At 52.7% G+C, this 19,294-nt stretch overlaps 7 protein-coding genes across 7 annotated transcripts; 1 reads left to right on the top strand and 6 right to left on the bottom strand.

Moving 5' to 3' along the window:
- Positions 1 to 30: 30 nt before the first annotated feature.
- Positions 31 to 749, bottom strand: BDZ99DRAFT_464470 (uncharacterized protein). Its single transcript, XM_033720327.1, has one exon. It carries the CDS (start codon positions 537 to 539, stop codon positions 360 to 362), a length of 180 nt encoding a protein of 59 aa, XP_033575595.1. The 5' UTR covers positions 540 to 749; the 3' UTR covers positions 31 to 359.
- A 2,264-nt stretch (positions 750 to 3,013) lies between these two features.
- Positions 3,014 to 4,957, bottom strand: BDZ99DRAFT_522162 (uncharacterized protein; the record flags this gene model as incomplete). Its single annotated transcript, XM_033725686.1, has 3 exons — positions 3,014 to 3,667; positions 3,753 to 4,559; positions 4,649 to 4,957. The coding sequence occupies 3 exons, from the start codon at positions 4,955 to 4,957 to the stop codon at positions 3,014 to 3,016; spliced, it is 1,770 nt and encodes a 589-aa protein (XP_033575596.1).
- A 503-nt stretch (positions 4,958 to 5,460) lies between these two features.
- Positions 5,461 to 7,794, bottom strand: BDZ99DRAFT_419871 (MFS general substrate transporter). The gene is made up of 3 exons (XM_033716899.1): positions 7,350 to 7,794; positions 6,751 to 7,285; positions 5,461 to 6,700 (listed from the first exon to the last, which is right to left on the bottom strand). Exons 1-3 carry the CDS (start codon positions 7,547 to 7,549, stop codon positions 5,867 to 5,869), a joined length of 1,569 nt encoding a protein of 522 aa, XP_033575597.1. The 5' UTR covers positions 7,550 to 7,794; the 3' UTR covers positions 5,461 to 5,866.
- Positions 7,795 to 8,454: 660 nt separating this feature from the next.
- Positions 8,455 to 11,511, bottom strand: BDZ99DRAFT_464474 (uncharacterized protein). Its single transcript, XM_033720328.1, has 3 exons — positions 11,165 to 11,511; positions 10,659 to 11,105; positions 8,455 to 10,438 (listed from the first exon to the last, which is right to left on the bottom strand). The coding sequence occupies exons 2-3, from the start codon at positions 11,012 to 11,014 to the stop codon at positions 8,620 to 8,622; spliced, it is 2,175 nt and encodes a 724-aa protein (XP_033575598.1). The 5' UTR covers positions 11,015 to 11,105; positions 11,165 to 11,511; the 3' UTR covers positions 8,455 to 8,619.
- A 2,296-nt stretch (positions 11,512 to 13,807) lies between these two features.
- On the bottom strand, positions 13,808 to 14,482 carry BDZ99DRAFT_390167 (kinase-like protein; the record flags this gene model as incomplete). The annotated part of the gene is made up of 1 exon (XM_033715674.1): positions 13,808 to 14,482. The coding sequence occupies one exon, from the start codon at positions 14,480 to 14,482 to the stop codon at positions 13,808 to 13,810; it is 675 nt and encodes a 224-aa protein (XP_033575599.1).
- Positions 14,483 to 16,525: 2,043 nt separating this feature from the next.
- Positions 16,526 to 17,946, top strand: BDZ99DRAFT_464478 (tricarboxylate transport protein, mitochondrial precursor). Its single transcript, XM_033720329.1, has 4 exons — positions 16,526 to 16,586; positions 16,647 to 16,718; positions 16,772 to 16,918; positions 17,147 to 17,946. Exons 1-4 carry the CDS (start codon positions 16,563 to 16,565, stop codon positions 17,813 to 17,815), a joined length of 912 nt encoding a protein of 303 aa, XP_033575600.1. The 5' UTR covers positions 16,526 to 16,562; the 3' UTR covers positions 17,816 to 17,946.
- Positions 17,859 to 18,826, bottom strand: BDZ99DRAFT_522167 (uncharacterized protein; the record flags this gene model as incomplete). The annotated part of the gene is made up of 2 exons (XM_033725687.1): positions 17,859 to 18,356; positions 18,407 to 18,826. The coding sequence occupies 2 exons, from the start codon at positions 18,824 to 18,826 to the stop codon at positions 17,859 to 17,861; spliced, it is 918 nt and encodes a 305-aa protein (XP_033575601.1).
- Between the last annotated feature and the right edge of the window lie 468 nt (positions 18,827 to 19,294).

Raw genomic sequence — 19,294 nt, forward strand, 5'->3', positions numbered from 1 at the left:
GGACAACAGCTTGATTCACAATGTCATAGGATTTACATCCCGTTCAGTCTTTCCGCGACGCATTAGAGCACTTCAGACAGTGGCATGGCAGGGTGAGTAGAGCGATTCAGACACCAGCCTGATCCACGACGTCGCAGAATTTACGTCGGTCCCTTTATCTATCTGTCCATCGAAGTTTCTCAGACGGTGTCAAACGGTCTGACTATGACGGCTCAGACATCGGCCTAATTCACGACATCACGAAATTTACATCCCGTCCAGGTTTTCTGGGATGGATCAGAGGACCTCAGGCAGTGCCATCCCAACGCCAAACTCCTTCCTTTCCCACATCAGACGTCTCGGCATCCCGGTCACGAATGTCATGTGATATCCCACGAGTCTCCAGTCGGGGTGGGGTATAAATCCTCTTCCTCGACCCTGGGAAAGTTGCTTTGCAGAAGTTTCCGCACTGAACAACAAAAGATAGCACACGCTGCTGCTCTTATGTCCAGTGGCGGTGGTAGCGGCGGCGTACTAACATTTTCGAGCGTTTGGAACATGAAAGAGCTGGAGCACTCGAGATGAATAAAATTGATCGACACCTGTAAATGATGGAGAGGAGGGAGTTTGCATGCTGGCCCCTTAGTACCTTTGGATCAATGATGCTGTCTACCACTCTCTTCTCTATCTTTTTCACACTATTCGATCTTGCTAATTAGCAGTATTTGCAAGAGGAGATGAACCATTTCATTTAGAATAGCATCTAGATACCTTTAACTTGGTAAAGTGGTGTTCATTACCGAAATCGCTCGCATGCTGCCCTCTCTGGCCATTCGTTCATGGATCGCGACTTTGATTCTCCACTTCCCCTTCAAATTGTGACGGGCTGTATTTCAAACACGGCGCTTCTCTCCGAAAACTCACATGGGCAGCTGTCTTCTTGCGATGATGCAGAGCTACACCCCTCAAGGCATGGATCAGCGTCTAGGCCGTTGTTGATTGATTGATCTCCTCCCCTTCCATAATCCAGGAACACAGCTTTTTCGCGAGCAGCGAAAGATTTTATACCCAGCCGAAGCTCAGCGCACGTGATACGTCGCGCTCTCTTCCCGCCTTGTTCTTATCATGTGCCACCCACGTGTCTCCCCCTTCAATAAGGTATAACTCTCCCGCTTCGAGCTACGGATGAGCCTCTTTTCTTCAGGGACATGCAAGCTGGACAATCAAAAGAAGATCGAATCCTATACAACGGCTGGTGGTATTGTGTTTTTTCCAAGTACTTCAATCCGACCCGTGCGAAGGTGGACTGTGTGTGGGATCAAATCGAGGCTTCCCACAGTCTGTGGAGAAGAAGATACACACCTTATTAATGCTCTCCATCTCTATACACTCCTGCCCTACTTTATCATCTCTTCATACTGCTGTTCCTCAGAGATCCCATATCAAGATGAGCGTCATCTCCACCTAGATACTAACAATCCAGGACTCGTAGCGGGGATGGCGAGTACCACTACAAACAACAGCGAGCGCCGCATTCCCTCGTCCTCTCTCCTCAACCATGTGAACCTTTCCGGGGAGTTTTTGACCCACGCTCTCTCCTCCTCCGAGCCATCATGGGGTTTCTCGTTCCCTTTTGATCCGCCAAATCTGCTCCAGTCATGGAAAGAATCGGGCGAAGGGTTTCGATCCGCCACTCCCCCTCCCCAGCCATGAGATCATCTGTCCATATTTTTGACACACGGCACCCTCCTCCCCACTCATCGAGGATGCCCGTCCTAATTCTTGATCCACCACCACCACCACACCCTCTCCCATTGCATCCCTCGTCGAGTCGTTTTTGATCCCCACCCCACTCCCTCTCCACCCATTCCGCAATTTCCCTTTGTTCGTTTGATCCGCCACACCACTCCAGACCACCACCAACCATTAGCTTCTGCCGGGTTGTTTTTGATCCCCATCCCCTCCCCTCCGCCCAGGACTAGGCAGGCCCAAGTACTCCTAACACCCTCTTCGATATTTATTTGAACACTGCCTAGTCCTTCCCTCTGAGGAACACAGAAGAGCAGCTGCAGCCGACGTTATATACCCTCCAGCGAAGAAAAGATTCGAGGGCTTACGTAAGCAGCACGTGTGGCGGCACGTGAATCGGGCTCCCGACCTTTGGTTCAACGCCCGGCACGAAAAAAAGCGGGCACACTCATCAAGTACTCTTTGCTCGTGTGTATGTACACCAGTCTGCCGCTGCATGGAGCTGCGTCACCAAATTTCCCACGTAGCCCCAAGGATGAAGGGCCATCTATCTTCTTGTAGAGTCCTGGAAATTACATTGAAAGCAACCCAAGCAGTGGCAGACGGGTGTATGTATGTACAGACGAGACAGCTTGTTCTGGAATTGGTGTGCCCGCCTTTTCCATGCCCCGCGGGCCTTTGTGCCGACGAGCGGAGGGGAGAGGGATCCTAGGATTCGGAGTATACAAAGATAGGAGCACACGTATGCATATTTTATACTGGACCGAATAGGAGATTACTTCACTGTAGGAAGCAGAACAATGACAGGGGCAGTGACCGTGATAGTCTGATTGACTTGAAGAAATATACACGAAAGGCACACACTACTCAAGATGCGAAAGAAATAGCCGTCATAGTAAGCGAACCATTTCCAACGACTAGTCCTCCCCACTGAAGAAGAAAAAAGAGCCCAAGACATCCAGCCCACAGTTTTCCTATCCCGTTTTGCAGTGCAGCCGTCGAAGTTCGTAGCGGAGCGTAGCGCCAGCCGTTTCGTCTCCAAACCACCCACCCCTCTTCCCCAACTCGCTCGCTCAAGAGCGAACAAATAGCCAGAAGGGGAGAAGTTATACAAAAGAGAGCAACCTCGTCGACAAGAGAAGGACAAGCTCTTCACCAAAAGAAACAGAAAAAAAAAGGAGAGACATCCATAGCCGTCCGTATCATAGAACCCATGGACTCATCCGTAAACATCGTTACCCCTTGACCATACACCTCGACCTCTTACACCTGCGTCTTCACTTACTCAAAAGTCCCAGAAGCCCTTGCTCTCCTCCTCCTTCTTCCCGCCCTTCGGCCTCACCGCTTCATAGTCATCTCCCTCATTGCCAATCCCCCACTGCCGTCCCGCATCCTTGCGCCCACCCATGCCATCGCCCGTGCTCTTGATACCGCGCTCCTTGTTGAACTTCACATTCTCCTTCTTCGCCTGCTCGGGGCTGTCCTCATACAAACCCCAGTGCGACTCCAAGCCCTTGATCTGAGCTTTGCGGTCTTCGGTTTGGTGGCGCTCGATCGGCGCCTTCTTCTCCGCAGTGCCGTTCCCGTTCTCGCCAGCCGGAGCAACCTTCACGGGGACGGGGGAGTCATCGCGCATCTCCCACTGCGGGCCAAAGTCCTTCTTGCGGATTTCGTTGTTGATGGTGTGGGTGACGTCGCCGAGGGAGCGCTTGTTGTCGCCGCGGGAGACGGGCTTGTCGTCGTCTTCGAAGCCGTCGTCTTCGGCCTGGTGCACGACGTGGTCGCGGTACAGGCCCATGCCTGCGTTCTGCAGCGTGCCCTTGCCCGAGACGTGCTTCTTCTTGTCGGCGGCGGGAGTGTTGGAGTCGTCGAATTGGAAGTGGGGGTCGAGGGGACGGGCTTTATGGACGATGGGGCGCTTGATGGGGGATTCTACGTCCTGTGGTCAGAAACACAGGTTAGCCAGGTGTTCATCAAGACATAGAAGTAAAGAAAGCAACCTCGAATCTAACAAATAAACGGACCTCATCGTCACTCCATCCAAAGTGGCGCACTGCTTGGGCGGGGATCTTCTCCTTGACTTTCTCAGGCGTAACAAAGTCTTCAAAGTCCCACTGGCTGAAGTGCTTGGACTTTCCAACGGGGCTGGTCTTCACTGCTGCCTTGGGGGTGTCGTCTTCGGCGTCGCCAATGTTAAAGTGGTTGTACTTCTGCTTGTTGGTCTTGATACCCCTCTCCTTGACGGGAGTGTGCGCTGCATCCTCGTCTTCCTCGAACAGGCGGCTGGGCTTGAAGTTCTTTCCGGCGCCAGCTTTGGCGGGAATACCGTTCTTGCGGGGGGACGAGTAGGCGGTGGATTGTGCCGGAGATGGGGCGACATTTTCCTCACCTGCGAATAGCTCAGACCATTCGCGGGGAGGGGGCTTCGCAGATGTCGCGCGCGGTGCGTTGGACTTGCTGTAGGAGGCGCTCGGCACATTGACATCGCGGGGCTGGAACAGGGACAAACTCGCATGGGGATCACCAGTCGCACTGACAGAGCTCCTGCTCCTGCCCTCACGGGAACCCGCTCTCGGATTGCCGCTGGTTATCTCAACCGAGGCCGAGTCCTTCGAAGCTGTCGAGCGGCGCGACGAGGCTGCGGAAGGAGGAGGAGAGCCAGCGGCCGCGGCGCTCAAGGAAATCAGACGCGTCTGGTCCTTTCCATCGCGGATGGGCCAATTGCGGGCGCGGGCGCCGATGACATCGATCTGCTTGAGGAGCGAGCCCTGGTCCCAGTAGAGGCGGATCTGCTCGATCTGCCTCTGGGCGTCGAACTGCACGATGTGGACCTAGAGAGAGGAACAGGTTAGCGAGTGCATGGGGGAAGAATAAATAGATCCACGGCCGCCACAGCCAGCGCCAAAACAAACACACATACCACTGGGAACGTCACAATCCTGTCGGAGAGGAAGTTGTCGTCAAGTCCCGGCAGATATGCGCCGCCGCCAGAGATGAATTCGATGGTTGTCTCCACGTCGACGCAGAGGCCGTTGCTGCTCTCAATCGAGCTCAGCACCTTCTCGCCCTTCTTCTTGAGCTGTTTGTCCTGCGCGCTGAGGTGCTTCACTATGCCGGCGGCATCGTTGACCGTGACGAGGGTGGTGATGTAGTGTATCGCAGCGCTGTCGGCGAGCGCACCGGCGGAGGGACTGGCTAGAAAGCGCTGGTATTTTGCGCTGAGCGTCATGGTGGCGTCGCGCTGGTATCTCTGTCGTCGCTAAAGAAGGCAAATATCGAATCAAAGGCTGTGGTGATGAAGCTGGCGGAGTATTATGTGGCTGTGGAGTTCTGGCGGAGTGTGAGAAATGTTGTTGTGGGAGGGTGTGGACAGGAGGGCGCCCAGGAGAGAAGTAAACAGTCCCTGTCGTGAAACTTGAAACGAGGTAGGCGAAATGCAGGCTGGTGCTCCTGTCGAAAGCGTGGACGGCAAGTCAGGGACGTGTTGCTGCACGTCAATGCAGGGGAAACGCGCCATGGTGTTTTGGCCGAAACCCCGCCCGCGTCAACATCGTGAAGAGTCTGCTGGGAAGCATTCACTGTATTCCATCTTCTCCTAGACACATCTCACATTGCCACAAGAGAATACACAGGCCGTTAAGACAACAACAAGACAGTTGCCACGTCCTGCCCACTAAGCTTCACTAAGTCTGAAACACGCTATGCTAACGACTGCTGGACCCTTGGTAACCACGGGCCTTGAACGCACGTGACAAACTGCACCCGCTTGACCGCCCTACTACCTTGCGGGGTAGCCTAATCAGGCACGTATCCCTTGAAATGACTCGTGAAGTCAATTGATTCAGACAGTATCAGAATTGACATTGTTGAGCACTCGTCACAGCACGTAAACAATTGGCGAAATAATATAAACAAAGCAAATATCATAGCACTAGACGAATACACGAGAAACTAAGTAGATAAGAGACATGACAAGTCATCAACCACAATCCTCGCCCCAAGAAGTCGTAAATGCTGTCATTCCTCACAGAGAGCCGCCGCCTGGCTACTTCTTCCACCATCTCCATTGACAAAAAGGAAAAAAGCTCTGTGAGCGTGGTAGTGTGTGCAGAGATTCCATCTTCAGGTTGGATCCATCTCACAGCTCGCCATCCGCATCAAAACATGTCTCCCAGCATAGAACCTCAGCCGGGAAATCTCTCTCTACACTCGGGCGTTCCCTTACGAACCAGGCGAGCGCCGCACCGACCGCGCCAAACGCGACCAATACTGCCCAAAGCGCGTAATTAGTCGTCGCGACGCTGTAGTCGCTGCTGAGATAGAAGCTCGCTCCACTGACCGCGACCGCAAGCGCCTTGAAGAGGTTGGCGACCTGCATAAGCCCGACCACGGTGCCGGTGGAGAAGGAGTCAGGCGTTGTGTTGAGAATGAGGAGTGCCACAAGGACGGAAGCGGAACCGGCGAGAGCGTGCTTGATGAGGATAGCCGCGGTAGAGATGAGCGCAGTGAGAGAGGGTGAAAAGGCGACAATGATCGCCAACAACGGGGTAACTATGTACACCGCGGGGAAAAGCATGCTGAGCGCGCGGTAGGGCGATAGCAGTCCCATCTTCTCGACAGCGGTAGGGATCGTACGGAGGATGCAAAGCCCGGCAACGCCGCGCACAAGTAGGACGGTGAGGCCGAGCCAGGAGCATGGGATCCCAAGGCCGCCATGCGAAGTGCTGCTGTGGCCGAGGTGAGGAAGGAGGGTGTCGAAGACGGAGGCATGGAGGGAGAGGAGCGAGAAGGAAGAAATGAGGACCAGGAGGGAGGGCGCGCGGAGGAAGGCGGAGATGGAGATCGGGAGAGGTCGGGGAGTATCGAGGTCGACGATGTGGATGGAGGGGGAGAGAAGGTCTTGGTTGAGGAAGGCGGCTTTTTCGGAGTCGATATCAATTGCGAGAGGCTTGCTTGGTTGCATTGGGAGGGTCTATGACTGTTAATATATGGGTAGTTATAGGATGGCGGAGAGAAGCTTACCTCGTTCAGCATGATGCAGCTGGTGACAGCAATGAGGAAGACCAGACTTCCGCAAGTAATCTGGCTGCTGAGAATCGGGAATTGCTGCCAGATGGCTCCCGTAGCTTCAATGCTTCCTGAGACCATGCCCTGCATGATAGGTCCAATTGATCCGCAAAGAGCAATCAATGGCAACCTCGCCACGTTCTTAGCCCTCTCGGCATGTCCAACACTGATATCCCCGATCATGGTCAATGTTGTAACCACAATAGTCGAGCTGGACAACCCAGCAACGAAGCGGAAGATCGTGCAGCTGACGACATCCGTAGCAAAGCCCATGCCGAGACAGCAGAAGCTCATGGCGAACAGTCCCATCAACGCTACAGGCCTTCGTCCAATACGGTCGGCCAGGTATCCCCAGAAGATTCCAGCGGTGCCACCAAAGGCATAGGCACAGTCGAGGATGCTGCGGAGGTAGGAGGTGGAGAGGCTGCCGCAGAAGTCTTCGTTGGAGATGAGCATCTTGAGTTGAGGTTGGAGGCTCGAGGCCATGATACTGTCCAACATGGTCATTAGCACCAACCCATAATCATTGATCAAGGAGGGATTGGTTTACTCACGCCTCAGCCAAGAAGATGACATATATCAACGTCAACTGCCTCTGCTTCCTCTTCGCAGGCGCCGCCTCGATCGTGACGTTGTACTCCTCCATGTCCTCTTCGTCGGTATCGTAATCCTCCTCATTCAGCTCCACCTTGTCATACTTCCCCAAATCCTTCACCGGAATCAACGACCGCGTGCGTCTGTGAAAGCCCAACATGTTCAAAAAAAGGTGAAACGGTATACAGCCAACGGTATACTTCTGACAAACGCGAGCTTGCTTCGAGTTTGGTGAGGTTCAGGAGATCCGCGAGCCAGCGCGTGTAGGTGATATGCAAGGACAGTGGTGGTCGCGATGACCAAAGTGGGTGATGAAAGAGTGAGAAGAAAGTCCTACGGACGTTCAAGAGAGCGACGAGCCTCGAAACAGAGGGCGAAGAGAGTGGAACATGAGGGGACGGCCGTCTAGGTCTGGTCAAACAGGTAGCAAGGGTTGCACCGAAATGGATGGACGCAGCGAGGGTCCAAGCTGTTTCGTATTGGGCGCCACTCGGTCAGCGCCAGGGGAAGCAGCGAATGAGCGCGAAGGAGCCTGCACACCATCCAGTCTGGCGTGGCACTAGCGATACGCCCCGACATTTTGCGTGAACGAGCTGCGGACGGCTGGCCTGATCAACTGCGACACCGCCGGGCGAGTGTTACAAGACGGCGAGAATTGTACCGGCGAGGCCGATTCGCTGCTCTCCGGTTCCAAAGTCAACCTATTTAGATATGAATGTTGCGGGAGAAAGAACAGCGGCAACCTAATTTACTGACGTCCGCGGCTCCGGCGTTCGCGTAGAATACCGCTCCAGCTAGCTTGGGCGTTGTTTATCGTATCGAATGAGGGCCACTCCCAACATCGTAGGATCGCCAATCGCAATTCGAGCTGAGGGACGAATGAGGGGATAGAATGTATGATGTCACACTGTGCAGACCTTTGAATGGTGTGGGCGTGGTAATAGTTCATAGGAGGATGTCGTGTATATCTGCATTCCTCTACCAAGAGACCACATCACGTGTTTGAATGCTTGCGAATTGATAGAGCTTCTTCAATCAAGTCGCTTTCTAAAACTAAAGCTATCACACTACAGTATGTACATCATACCAAATTTTCATCACATCATCAAGGTTGTAACCCAAACAGTCAACCAACCACCCTGGGTATCCACACCAAAAGCGCTATACAACGCACATCCACCCCGTCTAACTCGTATCCCCATTTTGAATTGGAAAGGGAAGCTGCAAGCCTCAACCCATACTCGTCGGCGTATCCCCGCCTAAACTCTCGCTCGCAAACTGCTCAAATGGCTCGTTGGCAAACCCTTGGAAACTGAGACTCGCACTCGAGTTCAATCGCGACAAATTTCCAACTCCTTGCCCATCCCCGGTCATATCTACGTCTGCCCCTCTCATCTGCTGCCGCTGCGGTGCTGGTGGTACGCCAGACATGCTGACCTGGCTTTGCGCAAGACTCGGTTTCTCCGCTAGGTTGTTCAGCATGGTTCTCGACGCATCTAACATCTGAACGGCGTAGTCTAGGAATTCCGCCCGCTTAGCGCTGACGGACAAGGTCCAGCGATACTCCCGTAAGCGGGTTTTATAGAACTCGGCTTCCTCATGTGCAGGCGCTGTGGCCCAGAGGAGCGACCCAAAGGTGCCAATGAGTGTGAAGTTTATTTTGGAGGCAAAATACCAAAAGGCCTGCAGGTGCTCTGGTTTGAGGCGGTTGACAAAATCCATAGCGGAGATAAGCCGGGTTTTAGCTGCCGAGCGGCAGATGTAGAGAAGGTAGGGATCTGAGGTCATTGGGTCGATGGATTGCACTATGCGGCGATGTAGGGTGATTTCGGTGGCGAAGTAGGCTAGATGGAGGTACCCAGTGGTGGAGAGCCGGTTGGAGGAAGAGTTGTCCATGCGCGTCGAGGCTGGAAGTTTTGCGAACCACTCTTTGAGCTTAATTTGAACCGGCTTCGCTCGTTCGAGGATCAGCCGTGTAGAGTTCTTGCCTGCGTTGGCGAAGTCTTGGATGGCGACTTGAGTGTAGAAGGTATCCATTACCTCAGCCATGATGGCCGTTAGTGCGATCATCTGAGCAAATAGGATGAGACCTTTTTCGTTCTCGCTCATGTCATCTTCACTCTCTTCTCGTTTCGTCTCGTAGCCATCGCCTTCTTCCTTGAAGTCTTCATCGGAGATGGGCTTGACGGCCCAGTTGGCACTAAAGATGTGAGATGGACGGCCATGGATTAACGAGCTCCACTTGTCTTGCATATATAATGCCCAAGCGATTCGTTTTCTGAGCCCACGCTCCCATAGCGGTATTGACCACGTGGAGCAGTCGAGATGGAGACCAAGTTCTTGGCCAATGGCGACCAATTGGGTAGTCAGACTCCATGAATCCGCTTCTGGTCTTTGCAGCAGTAGTAGGCCGGCTTGAATGGTGGAGAGTTTTGGTCGCTCCATAGCGACGGAGAGCGCTTTTGACGCAATGGCTTCCAGACGGCTTGCATCCGGTTTTGGGTAGGGCGCGAGGTTGGAATCAAAGGACCACCAGTTCAGCGCCAGTATATACATGCCGGCAATGAGTGGTGGGGAGAAGGTTCGATCACCAATCCGATGTCGTTCGATAAACAAGTGCTTTTGGATAATCGGAAAACTGGGGTGGACGGTACGAAAGTAAATATCAATCAAAGCAGGGCCATGGGGGTGCACGATCTGCTCAATCGCGTTGAAGGCCTCGGTGTCATCCCCATAGTCTTGAGTATTTTCGTCAGGCAACATGATGAAACATTCATGATCATTTACTCTCCTTAGCGTCCCCAAGTCAAACTTGCTTTCGTTACGGGAATCAAAATGAGAAAGACCGATAAGGAGTGAGTCAAACGGAGTGGTGAGACCAATGTATCTGCTATGCTGTCGTCGCTGCAGGCCCAAGGTTTCTCCAAGGGCGGTGGTGTCCCTGCTGTTGAAAGAGTGTTGTTGAGGGCGTTGAGGGAGGGGGCTTGGCGCGGTGGCTGTTATCGTGGGTGTCGGGAGCGCTAGCGGAGGCGGCTCTGCGTCCACGGATCTGCTCCGATTCGGTCAGCCATGACATACAGGGTCTATATCGACGTCAAGAACAAGAGAACAACTGCTACGTGTCGACAATATGCCGTGCGATCTTTGGTATCGACACGCGGTGCCAGGGTTGATCTGGTCTTACCTCCCCCTACATATATCGAAGCAGCTAGTCGAAGATGTGGTCTTGTAGGTCTTCTTTATATTACGATAGATTGGACCTTGCTTACCTCTTCTTTTGACTGCCGTTGTTCCCGCTATCGTCTTTCTTTAGGTCGCTGGTAACCTTCCTCTTCCGCGGCTGCGGACTCTGCACAAAGGTGCACTCCTGCTTGTGGAAATCACACAGCACACAAAGGACAGCACCCTCGTGTATAACACAACGACTCTTCCTCCTTCGGCAAGCGTCACAGGGTCGTTCCCTTCTCGTGCGGATGTTGGCAACGGGGCCAACGGAGGAAACGGGCTTTGCTTGCACCAAGTTCTCCTTCCCCGACGGCGAGCGCTTTTGTTTGGGTTTGGCGGCGGCGATAGGGATAGGAGTGGGACGTGGCATGGCAGGCTGGATGGCTACGGCGGTCGTCATATCGATCGAGTAACTGCACAGCGGGAATATGGTTCGTTCAAGATAAGGATGCGTCTCGTCGCAGTTAGACACACAACCCCGGTCCTAGATTCTGCGGGTAAGCCGTTGTTAGTGCCCGCCGAGAAAGAGGGACGACGATGCAGCACTCACCAGTCACACGACGGTGTCTGGGCGAAGTCGCCAGATCGGGTGGACCAACGCTTATCGCGTGGGAGCTGGCAGAGGCTCAGGTCCCGTCCGGCAAAAGGAAAGCGTGGATGAGGTAATGAGGGGTGCGAACGGTGAGGCAGAGCGATTTTTAGGGACCGAGATTGCCAGTAATGGCCTGGAGAAGGATGAGGTGGTGAATGCTGCGTGCCGTCATTGAGTCCCGAGCTGGAGGGACGAGGCGGGAGGTTCTAGGGAGGGCCGCAGTCAGAGGGCGTGAGCGTCGCACATGGCCTGGGGGAGGAGTCTGGGAAAGTGCCGAGCAGCGTGTCCAGGAGTCTTTTGAGGGCGCTGAACGTGAACATGTCGAAGTACAAGCGCTGGAAGCCCTTACGTGATGGGAAAGCTGTGAGAGGCGTTTGGGGTTAGGCGCATCCTCAGATCTCCCGAGCTGTGTAGTGTTCCGGACGACATTGTGATAAGGAACGCGAACAGCGAATCACGGCAGGGCGGAGCCCCCACAGAGAGGTCAGGTCGTGTGCGACCATGTCTGCTGCCGTAAAAATATCTGTCAGGGCATCGCAGCAGCAGATAGGCATCCCTGCTGTGCCACCAGCGCTGCGCAGCCCGATATCCAGACTCCACCAGCCATCGTCCTCGCCAGCGACATCGCAGCCTCCGCTGCACCAAATCGCTGCAGTCGTATCCAGTACCTAACGGGAATGCCCGGTACCACCCACCCTGCCAGCCTGTCCCGTCTCCAGTGACTGTGGAGCCTCTGGATTCTCGAGCCCAGAAGGTGCCCTTTCATGCGAGTACACTGGCGGTCATGCGAGAGATTTCCCTCATGCAAGACCACATGCAAGACCACATGCAAGAAACCTCATGCGCAGACTGCCCCATCCGACGACAGTCCTCGATTGGCCACAGGCAGCCACGGCTCATATATTGCATTTTCCCTCAGGCTTTGCAACAGCACACGACCATCGTGGGTTTGACATTATTGGGCTTCCATCCTGAGTGCATCCAGACTTCACCGATAGCTGCAGCTCGTTCTCGTGACGGCTGATGCGGGCTCAAGTCGGCCTGGCATGTCACTGCCGAGCAAGTATACACCAAGTAAAGAGCCAGAGATATCCATGTTCCGCTTGTCCTTCCCTGGAGCCGGAGTATACAGTACGTACTGGAAACGGTTGCGCGATTCATGACGTCGAGTCGTTGAGGTGGTCGCTGAATAGTAATCGCCAACGGCTGAATCGTGGTTGGTTGTGGAGTTGGGGTCTGGATAAGGTACGTCACGTGTCTGATTCCATTGTTAAAGAAGAGGAAGTTGCACCGTTCTAGATGGTGGTAGTATAGGGGTCTTCTTCCGCTCTTCGTCCCATGGATGAAGACTCCTCAAATGCTTCAGATAAGACACCAAACGCTTAGTGTAGCTGTGTTACCATCCATCGTTTTTCACTCAAGCTTTTATCAATCCATCAATTTCATCTTCTGTCATTTCTTCGATCTGAGACCATCAAATCTTGGCTCGATCCCCGCCATCTCCGCCAAGTTAGGGGTCAGTCCAGATCTTTGGGCCCCAACGCTGAGGAATCTGGGGTAAGTGGCACGTGTAATCACGTAATTTTTGACGCCATAACCTTCTCCTCACCCAAAACTATGACGAGGTGATTTCTTACGATGCAAGACGATCTAGGCCTTTCACAATGCTCTAAGCTGTGCATCACTTGATCTGGTCACTCTAGGTACCAAAAAGTTCCCAGCTTTCATCCTTGTTATCCTCCGCTCTTTCATACCGTACAGACTTCATTCATCAATAGACACATCTAGTCCAACACAGTAAGGCACAGCCTAACTGAGGCTTATTTAATAGTGCGACTGACGTTTAGAAGTCTGAATGCTTCTCTCTCTTAGTCACACTGCTCATCCCAAGTAAAGGGAAGTCTTGACACATACGTCACGTGCTGAACGTCCGCAAACCGGAAGCCCCGGATCGTCTGGGGGTATGCGAACGCACTGCCTGGAGTCTACCAAGACTTGCATCTTTGGACGAGGTAGTAAACCAAAAGGCTAAGGCAGAGACACCAAGTATCGTAGTTGGTATTGAAGTGCAGGCATATCTAGCTCTCCACAGAAAAGTTCAACGTCGAATTGCCACGCCCCAACCTCCACCTCGTAGCCCCCGCTTCCCCACCATTCAATTTATCTAGACCAGGAGAGTTCGACGTTTTGGTTCAATCAACCGATCACGGCATCTGCAGATCTTGGATCCGAGTGAGCAGTAGAAGTGCGTGAAAACGTTGAGGGCAGTATCATCGTCAATGTGGGGGAAGCGTTGTCGCATTTTACGGACGGGCATCTGAAATTAATGATTCATCGCACTGTTAAGCCGCGAAGAGACCAAGTAAATTTAAGGCGGTAGAGTAGTGTCAAATGATAATGCAACTTGATTGACTAACAGGGTATCAATAGACGCATCTCGGGCTTCTATTTCGTGCGGACACTCGACGTGTGCCCGTCAACGCCTCCCGAGAGCGACGTTCTCAACGGACGATGGCATCAGACCTTTGCTGAGGCGATGGCGCAGTATGCGTCTGCGTGTGGTATGAAGGGTTCAGAAGAGTGGAAGAAGATCCGCCGTCTTCATAAATGAAATCTTTCAACCGATGAACCGGATGATAGTGTTTCCGATGAACAGGACGACGGCGTCGTCCCGCATTTCCGCTGGTATCGATAGCCGTACTGTGTCGGGGTCCGATGCGACTCAATGGCTTCCAAAACATCTTCTATTCTCCGGCCGATCTGCTCCTTTCTGTCGGCTTCGATAGCATCCAAAACCTCTCTCATAGTCGCATACTCCAAGTTCCAGCACTTCCGAATGACCTCCGCTAGGATCGGAAGGCAACTTGTATCAGGCATTTCTCTCTTTTGTATCCTCCTCCTGACCTCCGCCCAGTCATTGGCGTGCTCCAGCTCCACAAAGGGGTCGTGGCCTTGGATCATGGCATACATAGCAGAGCCCAGAGCAAAGATTTCTGACTGCACGGTGATCTTCATACCCTTGCCCTTGTTGCAGTCATCGTCGCCGGGTTCAAAGAGTCGATGAGAGTAGCGATAGCAGGACCACGATCTCGAACCGTCAATCGATGCGCCTGCGAAGTCCGCAACTTTTAGGTCTAGGTTTGAGTCTAGCAGAAAGTTGGAACAATGGATATCTGCATGCAACACGCCGCACGAATGCGCAAACGACAGAGCCTCTGCTGCCTGGCGCGCCCAGCGGTAGATGTGTTCTGGAGGCGGCGGTGATTGCTCGACCATATTGCAGAGCCAGAGGTGGTCCCGCAGGTTGCCCTTTTCCGCGAATTCAAGGATAAGTCCGCCGGGATGGTTTTGGTCGATGCCATAGTATCTCGGGATGGTAGAGGGTGCTTTCCGGGCTGCGAAGCGCTCGTAGGCGATCTTCTCGGCGATGAAATTTGTGTTTTGGCATATCTCCAAGGATACCTTGCATACTTTTTTCGTGCCAGGCACTCGGTAGACCGTGGATGTGTAGCCTCTGTCGTCGAGGAGCTCGAAGGAGCTTTGGGAGCTGAGCGTGCTTTCAGACATGGCTTGACAGAGAGCGGTCCTCTGGGATATACGGGAGTTATAGTCGAGCGCTGAGTATAAAACGAACGGCGTTGGGATATGGTGAGGCGACAGGACACAAGCTGGTTGTACTACGTAGGCTGGCGGTCGATCAGAGACTGATCAATTACCTTAAGAGGCTACTGCAAGATATCCGATGGTCAGCATTTGAAACACAAGAGATGCTATTGGCTCACCTTGAACGAGTAGCCAAGACAAGAACTTTTTCGAACTTAGCGACTCAGCGTATAGTCTGCCAGTAACGAGCACTTCGAACAATTGGTATGCTGGTTAAGGTCGTATTAAGAAGAGACGAGAACGGCTTTCTTGCTTTATTTTGGTCATTTATGGGGAAGGTTCCACCGAGTGCTCGTTCGTTGCCTTGCCTAAGTAGGAGAGACCAAGTGTTTTGAACCTTGACGTGGCCATCATCTGACCTATCAAGAAGATCATACCCCACGCCCCGCACCATTGCAGCAAGACAAGTCCTCAGTAACGAATGAGACTTGTGAGTATGCAAGATAGCCTGCAAAGTGCCTACCTGGGCATAGTTGATGATACTGGCGATAGCCGGAGGTCAATGGGTGCGGGTGCTCCCGAGGTCCCGCCAGATCGAGAGCAGGACGGCAGTGATTATCAGATTATGGATCGTAGATCAGCTGCAGTTGACGTTTTTCTCTCTCTCTGAGATGGCTTGCGGCACAGTCGATAGCTTCATGTTCGGCACCTCTACGGGTGTTCTAATTTACTGTTCCACCTGTGTGAGTAGGAGAGATGTCCGGAGAGTCGCCGAATAGCATGTCGTACATATCCAAAGACTGGATAGCCAGTTTTTATTCGTGCATAGCTTTGAAGCTACAGAAAGCTTTGTCAATTAAACTGTGTGGCCTCGTCACAGCCCACGTCACTCGCAGGTAACTCAGTACGTAAGGATAAGGATCTTGGTCGGAGATCAACAGTAAGTCCGAGTCCCCGTAGGCTTGTCCGATATCATTACCATATCGGAGTGTAAGACATTCACCACAACTTCGTAAGGGTGGGATGTAAGTTGTCATGCTCCATTGCTGGGGAGGTAAAAGTGAAAAATAGCGGAGACGAGTGTTGTGTGGATACGATGGACGATATTTGGGCTCTCTTCGCCCTAAGTATTGATCCTGAAGTCGATTTGATTAGAGATACGTAGTCGGATGTACTCAGCCTTATCGGTGACGCGCCGAAAGCGTTGAAACAAAGTATGGGGCGAGAATCCAATCTAGTTTGTGAGAGCGAGATCGAGGGCATGCAACGAGAGATTATCCCTCTCCATGGCAAGTATCTGACGTGTGAGTGTGGGTTTAGCAGCTCCACACTTCGTGTTTAGCATGCTGTTTATTGTTAGCCAAGGCTTCAGGCATGGGTCCTGACAAAGGGATATATTGAAGTGCATTACTGACGAAAGCAGGAGGAAGAAGAAAAAGCGCGAAAGGGTCCAGAAATAGCAACAAAATGCATGTCGAATGCCGCTAATGAGTGTAAAGATCCACTAGATGACTTACTTTGTTGTGACAGCCTCACGAAGACCGTCTTTTCAGTGGACTAGACTAGTCAGAACCAGAGGTCATTGGAAATCCGGGGACGGCTCGGGAGGTGGCGCAAGTGGCAGTGCATTCCCCAATTGATCATCATCGTCCCTAGGTGTAACCTCGGCAAAGCGGATAATCCCGACCACACTCATGCTCCACCATATCAACATCACCTCAACATCCTCTATGATATCTGCTGTATATCTCTAATGAGTCCACCACCAGGAGCAAATGTATATATGCTTTCCTGCTTCTCATTTGACTAAGTCATAAGCTAATGCATCTTCCCACAGGACTCCAAAACGCCCCCAATAGTCTCCCTCCTCGCTGGGGGTGTGGCTGGCGGAATCGAAGCTGCGGCATCCGTTAGTATAATGTTATTCCAAATACCTGGGATTGGTTCTTATGGATTTCATAGTATCCGTTCGAATTTGCGAAGACTCGAGTCCAGCTTCGTAGCCAGAAAGGTGTCCCCACACCTAAGAATCCATTCATTGTAGTTTCCCAAGTGTATCGCTCAGAGGGCCTCCGCGCCTTATATAAAGGATGTGGCGCATTAGTTGTGGTATGTACTTCCATCCTTTCATCGGCTCGGGAAGTCTCGTTTACTTTTAAGCTTCAATCAACTGGCCCAACTGTTCTCTTTGAATCACGTGCTCACTTTTTATCTCAATCACATCTCTGGCTCTATATCTAGTACACCTTGCCCGCCCTCCTCCTTTCATTCAATACTATTCAACTGTTTCATTACGTCTGTCTCATACATTTCTATCATCTAACACATCATCCCAAGGGATCCATCGCCAAAGACGGCGTCCGCTTCCTCTTCTTTGACGCCATCAAAAACTCCTTCGCCGACCCCGTCACCGGCACTACCTCTCCCCTGCGTAATCTCCTCGGTGGCATGACCGCCGGCGTCGTCGCCTCCATCACCGCCGTCACCCCAACTGAGCGCATCAAAACCGCCCTCATCGACGACGCCCGCACGGAAAAGCGCTTCCGGGGCGGCTTTCACGCCACTAAGGTCATCTGGCAAGAAGGCGGCATCTTGGGCCTATACCGCGGTTTCGCAGGCACAACGCTCAAGCAAGCATCTGCCACCGCGTTCCGTATGGGTACGTACAACATCCTCAAAGACTTCGAGACAGTTAGGGATATTCCGCAGAACACGGCGACGAACTTCGCAAACGGGAGTGTGGCGGGCGTGGTGACGACGTTGTGTACGCAGCCTTTTGATGTGATCAAGACGCGGAGCCAAAGCGCGCATGGGGCGAGCACGATGGAGGCGGTGAAGAGCGTGTGGTTGGATTATGGACTCAAGGGGTTCTGGAGGGGGACGACGATGAGGTTGGGGCGGACGGTGTTTAGTGGCGGGATTTTGTTTACGTCTTATGAGGCTGTGGCCGCGATTTTGAATCCGATGTTTGCGGTGGTGAAGGAGAAGTTGCCGATAGATGGATAGACGGATAGACGGATAGTTTTCGTTTTGGAGCTTGACTGCTAAGTCATGGTTTCCGGATGTTCAGGTACCAAGATATAACATATGCCCCTGGATAATATACCGTGAGGAGACAAGTAACCGTTGCGAATCCGAGTAATGTACCCCTATAGTGTCCGTTCATCGTAGCAAACATCCAATGACCAACGCTCGTCGGCCGTGTCATTGGCTGCATGCGCATGCGTGTTCGAGAGGCAGTGTCAATGTTAGGTTGTCTGTAAAACTCCGATTCCCACCGAGCGGCCTGATGGGGGTCCAAAACCGTCATGGCGAGAAAAAATCCGCCTCCAATCATGGCTACCAGGGTCCAGATCTCGAGATTTCCCGTAGCCACAATTTCGTGACAGCGCGTCATAAATTCTTTCTGGAGTCTTCTTACAATCCAGTAAGTAGCTTGTCCCGTGTAGAGTAGTGCCCTCTTCGTAAGCGACGGTATATTGCCATTAACAACATCGTCGTAACTTAGGCCTCTATAAGAATCGCATATCGTCGAGTTCATGAGATTCTCGAGCCCGTTAGTTTTCTCGTTGGAACTTCAGCTAACGTAGAACTTACAAGGCTCTCATCACGGCAGTCTTTCCAAGTTTGAATGCGGTCAGCCTTCTTCGCGAGGTCCGTTTGCGTCTTCGCGAGGGCAGTCTGCGTCGATCCGTACTCATCTTGCCTCTGGCTCCAGTAGATCATGAGGCCGAACGTAGGTATTCCAATTACTGCAAAGATTCCAGTAATGATTTCGCAAGTGGAGAGGCCTTTCAACCACGCAATTGGAGACTTTCTCCCACTGGGTGTGGTACTAACGTTCGAGGCTGGAACGGTCGCATTGGCGGCCTGGTTACCCTGAAAACCAGTGTTCTGAGTTTGACTTCCCGCAGAGGTATTGACCTGAGTCTGGCTGCTCTGAGTGGCGCCCGTACTGCTGCCGATTTGTCCTCCACCTTGGGCGTTGTTGGGTAGAGTCTGCAGTGGTACTGACATCTTCTGCCGACGCGCAAGCCTCAACCGCTAACCAAAAAAATGGAAGAATTGAAGGGGTGCGAAATCTTTGCAGTACGTCGAGGGAATGTTGCGATATAATATGCCCGCCTTTCACAATTTAAGCGCCGCACGGACGGCGCCCTGCAGGAATATCCAAAAATAGGTAACGAGCCACACTTTCGCCAAGTGGGGAGCCAAGTGATTAGCCAAGAGGCAAGGCTGAGACTTCGCGGTTGCTCCGTTTCGTGAAATGGGGCCAAAACGAGATGAGTGCTGCAAGGCTGAGAAATGGGTTGTGAGATTGGACGACGATGCAGCGGTGTGCAGACCAAGGCCGTCCATGGCGATCCTGCAACCTCCCGAAGGACGGAATGCTTTCAAGGGCTGCTATGCCGAATATCTGAAGGTACTGGAATTGGTGTTGAAGCAGTGCTGAGTACATGCATCTTAAGGTGTCCGTCCCTTTGA

The sequence above is a fragment of the Mytilinidion resinicola genome, assembly GCF_010093595.1.
Source record: "Mytilinidion resinicola strain CBS 304.34 unplaced genomic scaffold BDZ99scaffold_12, whole genome shotgun sequence".
NCBI lineage: Eukaryota > Fungi > Ascomycota > Dothideomycetes > Mytilinidiales > Mytilinidiaceae > Mytilinidion > Mytilinidion resinicola.

Excerpts from the sequence above, each read along its gene's own strand:
- BDZ99DRAFT_464470 (XM_033720327.1), bottom strand. The coding sequence starts at position 539 with ATGTTCCAAACGCTCGAAAATGTTAGTACGCCGCCGCTACCACCGCCA.
- BDZ99DRAFT_464474 (XM_033720328.1), bottom strand. The coding sequence starts at position 11,014 with ATGACGACCGCCGTAGCCATCCAGCCTGCCATGCCACGTCCCACTCCT. Across the intron at positions 10,439-10,658 it reads AACGGCAGTCAAAAGAAGAG|ATCCGTGGACGCAGAGCCGC; the intron begins GTAAGCAAGGTC and ends GAATCGGAGCAG.
- BDZ99DRAFT_464478 (XM_033720329.1), top strand. The coding sequence starts at position 16,563 with ATGAGTCCACCACCAGGAGCAAAT. Across the intron at positions 16,587-16,646 it reads GTCCACCACCAGGAGCAAAT|GACTCCAAAACGCCCCCAAT; the intron begins GTATATATGCTT and ends ATCTTCCCACAG. Across the intron at positions 16,719-16,771 it reads GAATCGAAGCTGCGGCATCC|TATCCGTTCGAATTTGCGAA; the intron begins GTTAGTATAATG and ends TGGATTTCATAG.
- BDZ99DRAFT_419871 (XM_033716899.1), bottom strand. The coding sequence starts at position 7,549 with ATGTTGGGCTTTCACAGACGCACGCGGTCGTTGATTCCGGTGAAGGAT. Across the intron at positions 7,286-7,349 it reads GTCATCTTCTTGGCTGAGGC|TATCATGGCCTCGAGCCTCC; the intron begins GTGAGTAAACCA and ends CATGTTGGACAG. Across the intron at positions 6,701-6,750 it reads GCTGCATCATGCTGAACGAG|ACCCTCCCAATGCAACCAAG; the intron begins GTAAGCTTCTCT and ends TAACAGTCATAG.